This window comes from Haematobia irritans, chromosome 4, assembly GCF_050003625.1.
Source record: "Haematobia irritans isolate KBUSLIRL chromosome 4, ASM5000362v1, whole genome shotgun sequence".
NCBI lineage: Eukaryota > Metazoa > Arthropoda > Insecta > Diptera > Muscidae > Haematobia > Haematobia irritans.
Genome location: NC_134400.1, coordinates 182412124 through 182423343, shown reverse-complemented (window position 1 = coordinate 182423343; position 11220 = coordinate 182412124). Strand labels below are relative to the sequence as shown.

Genomic DNA, 11220 nt, shown 5'->3' with positions numbered 1-11220 from the left:
CAATAACAACTACTTGTGCCAAGTTTCAAGTCGATAGCTTGTTTCGTTCGGAAGTTAGCGTGATTTCAACAGACGGTCGGACGGACATGCTCAGATCGACTCAGAATTTCACCACGACCCAGAATATATATACTTTATGGGGTTTTAGAGCAATATTTCGATGTGTTACAAACGGAATGACAAAGTTAATATACCCCCATCTTATGGTGGAGGGTATAACAATAAAATTGGAAATTTTCAACCCAGCGGGCATTTGAACTTGAGATGTTTGGTTCTTTTTAGGAAGTTTGGCAAATTAAGGTAATTAAAAAAAAAAATAAATAAATAAATAAAATAAAATATTTGATAACAAAATTCGCCGCTAGTGAGATTTGAACCTGTGTTATTTTTGATTCGTAAAGAATTTAGAATGTTATGCCTTGGTGTCATATTACGTTCATAACACAAACATTCGAATAGACGCTTTGTGTTTCTCACGTTCGGTTGGGCTCCTTTTTTAATAAAATGCCTTTAACAATTTTTGATTAATTATAAAATTTATTTATTCCAATATTTCGATTAACATCGTTAGTCTTCGGTGGCGATATTAACATTTAACAAAAAACTAAAACCAGAGAGAATAAAAACACAAGAGAACGAAAATGTTGCGCTTCGACCGCAACGTCGGTAATACCAAAGCTGCAGGCATTGTGCTACACCTATCACAAAAAAAAAAATTTTCTGATTCAATCACGAAATTAATTGATCCAATTAATTTTTTAATTGAAATGTCTTCAATCACAGAAATGATAGTATCAATTAAAAAATTAATTGACAGTCAATTAAAAAATTAATTGATCCAATTAAATATTTAATTGATACTATTAATTTGTGTGATTGATTTTTATTTCTATTAAAAAATTTGTTGAATCACTTAAATTTTTAATTGAATATTTTTTAAATTAAGATTTTAATTGGAAAAATTTTCGTGAAAATTTTTTCTGTGATACGGTTGACATTTGTTGTTGAGATATTTTCGTCCTCTTGTGTTTTTATTCTCTCTGCTAATACCTCTAAAATAAGAAGAAGAAGAAAAAAAGAGAAAGTTTTCGTCCGTTTCTTATTGCCAAACTTTGATATATGAATAAAACACTTTATAACAAATTATAAAATTTGATTTCTTCATTCAACAGAATCTTCCAGGCATATTTTTTTTTGTTAGTTGGATAGTTCGATTCGATTGTTTAATAATTCTAGAAATTTACCAGTTTAAATGTTTGTCTATTTTTTCCCTGAGTTAAAAGTTTTCCGATAAAGAACATACGGTATGATTTTTTAATTCGGTAAAATAATTTTATTTGAATTCAAACTTCAAGATAACTAAACTACAGCTTACTTCATATCTAACCCAGTTGTAGAGGTAACATCGTTTATAACCATATTTCGGTTACCGCTGCTGCGACTGTAACGCATACACGAATCATTAGTAACATCGAGGTTTCGTTGCGATGGCAACCCTGGTGGATTATTTCGTCTATTCGTCTTAAAAATATCCAACACCAAATCGCTCATTCGGGAACGGAATTGAAGATTTTGAAGATGGCTCATTTTCTTCATTTGTGGAAGAAAACTAATAAGGAATTCGCCATCAGCATCTAAGGATTCCGGAGGATAAGTGACCTTTGATAATCGTTCACTGGATGAACAATTTGCAGGTGAATTTGTATTTGAAGTGGTCATATGTGACTGCCTTTGACTGAAAGTAAATGCATCTGAATTGGCAGTACGATTCGACGTTAGTCCTTGAGTTGGGTTATTCGGCAATTTTTTACCTCTTACTGGATCATCATTCTGAGTTTTATAGTGCGTGGGTAGATCAGCTTTTTCTATTTGGGAAATTTTGTGGTTATTGGAATGTCTTCTTTGCCTCGCCGAATATTTTGTTTCATTTGCCAGAAACTTTTCAAAAGGCAGGTCATCGATATTGTCCTCAATGAATTCTTCAGCATCGCTTATGACATAAACATCATCGCTATCGCTATTTTCAATAACTACCGAAGGTTCATCATCGGCAAATGTCAGAAGTTCATTATCAAAGTCTCTATTATCACCACCACCACTTACTTCTGCAGTTTCTACTTTAATGATTTCAAAATGCTTCTCTTGTCTTGCATCTGAGTCGTTTCCTGACAATCCACTAGCGAAGTTTTCGCTTTGTTTGTATCTGGACCTTGTCCTTACTTTGCCGCTTATAAAACTCATGTCATCATAATAGGGCCAAGAGCTCTCATAGCTCGGTTCATTTTGCTCACGTTTCTGTACATAGCGAAGTATATCGAGGATACATCGCCATTTACGTTTGCACACAGCTATGGGGCGGCGAGTGTCATAACAAACATCGACAAGAGCATACATATAAACAAGCCAACATAGTAAGCAACCACGTTACAAGCGTTCGGCAAGGAGAATACAATGATAAGAAATAAAAGCAACAACAACATACAATTAATTCTTGTTTTTTTTTTACTCCCTTCCCATTCACTTACCTACGCTCATGTTGAGAATTTGCGCCACTTCTTGCCAACCCTCTTGTACGACTGCTCTTGTGTGACGATGCTGATGTTTCCTATGCCATAAAGCTGGTCTTCTACGGACTTCTTGTATCAAGCGTCGCCTTACATCCATTTTGTTCGGTATATCCACGATTACTAAGTTGCCTTCGTTGTATATGCTCGTTGTGAAGTGGCATTTGCCTAAGATACATAATAGAGTGTACTTCGCCATGCATTCTCTTCGCTCGGTAAGTGGTTGATGTGGTTAGAGTTGCCAAAGTTCCGATTATGGATAGTGGTAATTTTTTGAAATAGATAGCAGATTCGTAGAGGGTACTTAACAGATATACAATTATTTGCAAATTCAAAAATTATTCAGAGTTTATCACACAAAACGAAGAAAGCAAAACAATAAAAATCGATACAGTACAAAACAAAAAAAAATTAATTAATTAATTAATTAATTAAGGCTGCAATATTCAAGCCATTGTTCTGAAGTTTAGAACATATTCTGTTTTGCACCCTCCATCATAGGATGGGTGTATACTACATTGTCCTTCGTTTGTGATACATCGAAATATTGGTTTCAGACCCCATCAATTATTATATATATTCACCATCGTTGTTCGAACAAGTGTTGTCCGTCTGTTGAAATCACGCTAATTTCCGAAACAAGCTTTTAGCTTGAAGTAGTACCACTTTTAGCTATATATAACCCCCCATATAAACCGATATCCAGATAAGGATTCTTGACTATAGTGAAGACACAACTTTCATCCGATTTGATTGAAGTTCTACATATGATGGCGCTGTATACGAGGGCGGTTCGGAAACTTCTTAGCGTATCAATGAAAGAGAATAGTTCGTTTTTATACCCACCACCATAGAATGGTGACGGGGGTATAATAAGTTTGTCATTCCGTTTGTAACACATCGAAATATCGATTTCCGACTATATAAAGTATATATATTCTTGATCAGGGAGAAATTCTAAGAAGATTTAACGATGTCCATCTGTTATAATCACGCTACAGTCTTCAATAATGAAGCAATCGTGCTGAAATTTTGCACAAACTCGTCTTTTATCTGCAGGCAGGTGAAGTTCAAAGATGGGCTATATCGGTCTAGGTTTTGATATAGTCCCCATATAAACCGACCTCCCGATTTGGGGTCTTGGGCTTATAGAAATCGTAGTTTTTATCCAATTTGCCTGAAATTTGAAATCTAGAGGTATCTTATGACCATAAAGAGGTGTGCCAAAAATGGTGAGTATCGGTCCATGTTTTGGTATAGCCCCCATATAGACCGATCTCCCGATTTTACTTCTTGGGCTTATAGAAACCGCAGTTTTTATTCAATTTATCTGAAATTGAAAATCTAGAGGTATTGTAGGACCACAAATACATGTGCCGAAAATTGTGAGTATCGGTCCATATTTTGGTATAGCCCCCATATAGACCGATCTCCCGATTTTACTTCTTGGGCTTATAGAAAACGCAGCTTTTATTCAATTTACCTGAAATTGAAAATCTAGAGGTATTGTAGGACCACAAATACGTGTGCCAAAAATTGTGAGTATCGGTCCATGTTTTGGTATGGTCCCCATATAAAACGACCTCTCGATTTGGGGTCTTGGGCTTATAGAAACCGTAGTTTTTATCCAATTTACCTGAAATTGGAAATCTAGAGGTATTTTAGGACCATAAAGAGGTGTGCCGAAAATGGTGAGTATCGGTCCATATTTTGGTATATCCACCATATAGACCGATTTCCCGATTTTAATTCTTGGGCTTCTAGAATCCGAAGTTCTTATCCTATTTGCCTGAAATTGGAAATCTAGAGGTATTTTTGGGTCATAAAGAGGTGTGCCGAAAATGGTGAGTATCGGTCCATATTTTTGTATAGCCCCCATAAGAACGATCTCCCGATTTAACTCCTTGGGTTTTTATCTGATTTGCCTGAAATTGTAAATATTCTGGTATTTTAGGCTCACAAAAACGTGTATCGGATTAAGTTTTTACCGGCCCATTTGGTAATGCTTCCATATAGACCGACTTCAATTCTTGAGGGTGTAGGAGGTGCACTGATCATGAAAATTTCTTGAAACTCAATGTAAAATTTCCAGATTTTACTTCTACAGATTTAAGATTTCAAATCAAAACGTTATTTTATAATTTTCTTGCACACTTACAAGAGATGTTAATGATTCCTCTAAAATTCAAACAAAAATGGTTCTTAAAAATCCAGAATCTGATATAGTCCTCATAGGTAAAATCTTTAAATTTATCTTCGGGAAGTGTCCTCAAGTCCTCAAGGCCTCCTGAAATTTCAAAGGAAACAATAATATTTGGTTCATGGTGGTGGGTATTTAAGATTCGGCCCGGCTGAACTTAGTGCTGTATATACTTGTTCAAGTTCAATTAGTATAAAACTCAGGAAAATATTCAGTTAGGCTTTCGCTTTTCCAAATCCGAATTGCCGGGCCTCACGCTTGACACCTGCCATCAGATTTTGTACAGCCATCTTGTCCACCGTCTTCGCCACAGAAAGCCAGTTTGCCTTGAACTTCTGCTCGTCTTTAGCAGTTTTTTTGGTCTTCTTTAGGTTCCGCTTGACAATAGCCCAGTAGTTCTCAATTGGGCGGAGCTCTGGCGTGTTGGGAGGGTAATTGTCCTTGGGAACCACCTGCACGTAGTTTTCTTGGTTGACAGTCCCGGAAGCTATGAAAATGCTGCTTTTCAAGCCACAGGTACAGATGGCTTGCCAAACCAGATATTTCTTTGCGAACTTTGACAGTTTTATGTGCTTGAAAATATCTGCTACCTTTCCCCTTCCTTTTGCCGTATAAAACTCCTGTCCCGGAAGCTGCTTGTAGTCTGCTTTGACGTAGGTTTCGTCGTCCATTACCACGCAATCAAACTTCGACAGCATCGTCGTGTATAGCCTCCGGGATCGCGCTTTGGCCGTCGTATTTTGTTTATCATCGCGATTTGGAGTCACTACCTTCTTGTAAGTCGATAGTCCGGCTCGTTTTTTGGCTCGATGCACGGTTGTAGACGATACACCCAGCTTATTTGCGGCATCTCGGAGAGAGAGGTTAGGGTTTCGCTTGAAACTACCGGCAACTCTCTTTGTCGTCTCAGCGGCTTCCGGTTTTCGATTTCCCCCCGATCCAGACTTCCTGGATGTCGACAAACGTTCCCCAAACACTTTAATTACATTTGTAACGGTTGATTTGGCAACTTTTAGCGATTTTGCCAGCTTTGCGTGCGAGTAGCTCGGATTTTCGCGATGCGCGAGCAAAATTTTGATATCTTCTTGCTTGGACGGCATTTTGAAAACTGAAGAGTGGATTCCAAAATCAAAATAGGAGCAACATTCTACACACACACACACACACCTTCAAAATGAAGGGTGTTCAGGTTTTTTAAATGCAAAATTGAAAGAAATACGTCAAGTTTATATTGACCAAATTTTGACCGCATCACTAGTCAATATTGTTGCCTGCTCCTTTGGAAATTATTTTTTCTTGAAATAACTCAACAAATAACAAGAATATACGGCCGTAAGTTCGGCCAGGCCGAAGCTTATGTACCCTCCACCATGGGTTGCGTAGAAACTTCTACTGAAGACTGTCATCCACAATCGAATTACTTGGGTTGCGGTAACACTTGCCGATGGCAAGGTATCTTAAAACTTCCTAACAACGTAATAAAGGGTGGTTAAATTGTACGGGCCGATGTTAAATGTGAACCACATAGTCCATACGTGGTATATATTAAACTAAAAAAGGCCGATTAAATACGTATATAATTAAGTTTAAAGTTTCTATAGAAATAAAATTTTGACAACATTTTCTATAGAAGTAAAATTTGGAAAAAATTTTCTATAGAAATAAAATTTGGAAAAAGTTTTCTATAGAAATAAAATTTGGAAAAAATTTTCTATAGAAATAAAATTTTGACAAAATTTTCTATAGAAATAAAATTTTGACAATGTTTTCTATAAAAATAAAATTTTGGTAGATTATTGTTGGCTCGAGTGGCAACCATGATTATGAACCGATATGGACCAATTTTTGTGTGATTGAGTATCGGCTATATATAACTATAGACCGATATGGACTAATTTTGGCATGGTTATTAGCGGCCTTATACTAACACCACGTTGCAAATTTCAACCGGATCGGATGAATTTTGCTCCTCCAAGCGGCTCCGGAGATCAAATCTGGGGAACGGTTTATATGGGGGCTATATATAATTATGGACCGATATGGAGCAATTCTTGCGTGTTTGTTAGAGACCACATTCTAACACCATGTTCCAAATTTCAACCGGATCGGATGAATTAAGCTCCTCCAAGAGGTTCGGAGGACAAATCTGGGGATCGATTTATACGGGGGCTACATATAATTATGGACCAATTCTGGCATGGTTGTTAGAGAACATATACCAACACCATGTACCAAATTTCAGCCGGATCGGATCAAATTTGCTTCTCTTAGAGGCTCCGCAAGCCAAATCGAGGGATCGGTTTATATGGGGGCTATATATAATTATGGGCCGATGTGGACCAATTTTTGCATGGTCATTAGAGAACAAATACTAACATCATGTACCAAATTTCAGCCGGATCGGATGAAATTTGGTTCTCTTAGAGGCTCCGCAAGCCAAATCGGGGGATCGGTTTATATGGGGGCTATATGTAATTATGGACCGATATGGACCAATTTCTGCATGTTTGTTAGAGACCATATACTAACACCATGTACCAAATTTCAGCCGGATCGGATGAAATTTGCTACTCTTAGAGCAATCGCAAGCCAAATTTGGGGATCCGTTTATATGGGGGCTAGACGTAAAAGTGGATCGATATGGACCTATTTTTGCATGGTTGTTAGAGACCATATACTAACACCATGTACCAAATTTCAGCCGGATCGGATGAAATTTGGTTCTCTTAGAGGCTCCGCAAGCCAAATCGGGGGATCGGTTTATATGGGGGCTATATGTAATTATGGACCAATATGGACCAATTTCTGTATGGTTGTTAGAGACCATATACTAACACCATGTACCAAATTTCAGCCGGATCGGATGAAATTTGCTACTCTTAGAGCAATCGCAAGCCAAATTTGGGGATCCGTTTATATGAGGGCTAGACGTAAAAGTGGATCGATATGGACCAATTTTTGCATGTTTGTTGGAGACCATATACCAAATTTCAACCGGATCGGATGAAATTTGCTTCTCTTAGAGGCTCCGCAAGCCAAATCTGGGGATCGGTTTATATAAGGGCTATATATAATTATGGACCAATGTGGACCAATTTTTGCGTGGTTGTTAGAGACCATATACTAACACCATGTACCAAATTTCAGCCGGATCGGATGAATTTTGCGTCTCTAAGAGGCTCCGAGGGTCAAATCTGGGGATCGGCTTATATGGGGGCTATATATAATTATGGGCCGATGTGAACCAATTTTTGCATGGTCAGTAGAGAACAAATACTAACACCATGTACCAAATTTCAGCAAGATCGGATGAAATTTGCTTCTCTTAGAGGCTCCGCAAGCCAAATCGGGGGATCGGTTTATATGGGGGCTATATATAATTATGGACCGATGTGGACCAATTTCTGCGTGGTTGTTAGAGACCATATACTAACACCATGTACCAAATTTCAGCCGGATCGGATGAAATATGCTTCTCTTAGAGGCTCCGCAAGCCAAATCGGGGGATCGGTTTATATGAGGGCTATATTTAATTATGGACCGATGTGGACCAATTTTTGCGTGGTTGTTAGAGACCATATACCAAATTTCAGCCGGATCGGATGAAATTTGCTTCTCTTAGAGGCTCCGCAAGCCAAATCGGGGGATCGGTTTATATGGGGGCTATATATAATTATGGACCGATATGGACCAATTTTTGCATGGTTGTTAGAGACCATATACTAACCCCATGTACCAAATTTCAGCCGGATCGGATGAAATTTGCTTCTCTTAGAGCAATCGGAAGCCAAATTTGGGGGTCCGTTTATATGGGGGCTATAAGTAAAAGTGGACCGATATGGCCCATTTGCTATACCATCCGACCTACATCAATAACAACTACTTGTGCCAAGTTTCAAGTCGATAGCTTGTTTCGTTCGGAAGTTAGCGTGATTTCAACAGACGGACGGACGGACATGCTCAGATCGACTCAGAATTTCACCATGACCCAGAATATATATACTTTATTGGATCTTAGAGCAATATTTCAATGTGTTACAAACGGAATGACAAAGTTAATATATCCCCATCCTATGGTGGAGGGTATAAAAAGCCATTACATGCTTTTATTGAACTTCAATATTTAATAAAGGAAATATTCGTCGTCGTGGAAAAAATGTTTCTCCTGCCGCTATGGTTATTTTCACACATTTATTTTGACTATTTTGATCAAACATTGCTATTGTTGTGATCATAACATTTTTGGTGGTAAATGAAAAAATTCGATTTTTAGAAATATAACATATTTTATTTAGAAAATAACATAAAACACACACTTATCTTAGTTTCTGTCTTTTCGGCTGATTAGAAGGCTTCTCCGTCGGTAAATTGGGCTGATTTTTATTTAAAAAAGTATCAAAAGTATTCAGTACCATATCACACATACGAGAACGAAATCGTAAATTTTGAAAATCATTCATTTTTTTCATATAAGGTAGAAAGCTAACGAGGAAATCAAAATCTGGATCCCCACATCTTGGATCTAAAGAATGTCTGATGGTATTTGAAGTAGTAAGTACCTTGGTAGGGGATCGTTCTTTTTGAATTTGATTTTCTTCCCGGAAATGTACATGCTTCTCTGGACAAGAGTGTTTGGCAATTGAATTGTTAGGTATTTGTTTTCGCATGATACCGTGTGAGGTGTCTGGGGTGGGATTGCTTTCCTCTGAAATTTGAGCGGGTATACTTTGAAATTCTTCAATACCAATATCATCGTTTTCTACGTTATTTTCATTTTTAATGGTTATCAATTCATGGTCATCTTCTTTAGTATGGAAATTTCCATTATTATTGTCTTTAGTTTTATTATCATTAGCTTGTTTAGTGTGATTATCATATTGAGCATATTCTCGGAGTTCATTATCACTGCTGGGAGGTTCCACTTTGATGATATTATTAGCGCCTTGGCTATTTCTACCTCGTTTTTTGGTTGCCTTGGCAATACCCAAAAATTCATCAATTAACATATCCTCAATTTCTTGGTCACTCAAGTCATCATAGTGACCATTATCCTGAATAGGCGAAATGTTTTCATTATCACCACCCTGATCTTCTGGGCTCGTGATATTTCTTTGAAATAAGTTCTGATTTGAACACTTATCCTGCGGACTTATCATTCCGTCATTGTTTTCCCTTGGTTTTTCGCTGTTATCGTTGCCACCTAGACTTTTGGACTCCGCTTTAATTTCATCGTAAATACCTTGAGTCTTATTCTCCAAATTCTCAAAAGCATCTCTTGAATTTTCTCCTCCGCTATTGTTTGCAGTTATGCGCTTCTTTCTGCGGTTCTCATCGCCGTTTAAAAAGTTCAAATCTTCGAAATAAGCCCATTGGCTTTCATATCCTGGATCTCTACCTTGACGACGTTGAGTTCTACGTTCCATAGCACGAAATGTATCGCGTAGATTTTTCCATTTATTCTTGCACTCTTCAACTGCTCATGAGTGTAGTCAAAGAAAACGAACACAGGCATGCATAAAGAGACCATACCATAGAATGAGAAGAGAATGGGAAAACGAAAAAAAAAAGACCTAGAAAACTTGTGTTCGCTTGTAGAATTCCACGCCCAGTCAAGTCTTACCATCATCTATGTTAAGGAGTGTTGCCACCTCACGCCATGTATCCTGTACTATTTGTCTTGAATAGTGATGTTCATGTTTATTATTCCATAACACTGGTCTTGAACGAACTTCCTCAATTAAATGACGCTTAGCGTCCATTTTGTTTGATGTACGATTGGTAACTAAAGTCTCTTTGCTGGCCTTTGCACACATCATCATACCAGACGAACATGATGATGTTCAGCATGAGTAATTCGTTCGCTTAGCGGTGTGCTCTTCGCCGAACAAGAGTTGCCATCGAGTATTTCTGAATATTTGATTTTGCAGGCTATCTCACTACATTCATATGTTCGTCATTGATAACGGGTTGAGTAGTGGCAAAGCCACTTGGCTATGGCGTGTGTTTGTGTGTACGGTCAATCCAAATACTAAGCGAATGTGTGTACTGAATTTGCTTTATTTACTCCAAATGTGAGAGCAATTGAAGGGTTTTGGATAGCTCTAACGCACAGTGGTCTTGAATTGAAAAACAAAAAAACAGCAACAACAAGTATTATATATGGTCGAAAGTTCTACCAGGGCATATTTTTATACCCACCACCATAGAATGTTGATGGGAGTATAATAAGTTTGTCATTCCATTTGTAATACATCGAAATATCGATTTCCGACTATATAAAGTATATATATTCTTGATCAGGGAGAAATTCTAAGACGATATAAGCATGTCCGTCTGTCTGTCTGTTGTAATCAAGCTACAGCCTTCAATAATGGCGCTATCGTCCTGAAATTTGTCACAGATTCGTTTTTTGTTTGCAGCCAGGTCAAGTTTGAAGATGGGCTATATTGGTCCAAG

At 37.6% G+C, this 11220-nt stretch overlaps 1 protein-coding gene across 1 annotated transcript; it reads right to left on the bottom strand.

Annotated features, from left to right (window-relative positions):
- Positions 1 to 1310: 1310 nt before the first annotated feature.
- LOC142235888 (uncharacterized) lies at positions 1311 to 10867 on the bottom strand. Its single transcript, XM_075307139.1, has 4 exons — positions 10385 to 10867; positions 9086 to 10237; positions 2526 to 2783; positions 1311 to 2348 (listed from the first exon to the last, which is right to left on the bottom strand). Exons 1-4 carry the CDS (start codon positions 10581 to 10583, stop codon positions 1372 to 1374), a joined length of 2586 nt encoding a protein of 861 aa, XP_075163254.1. The 5' UTR covers positions 10584 to 10867; the 3' UTR covers positions 1311 to 1371.
- Between the last annotated feature and the right edge of the window lie 353 nt (positions 10868 to 11220).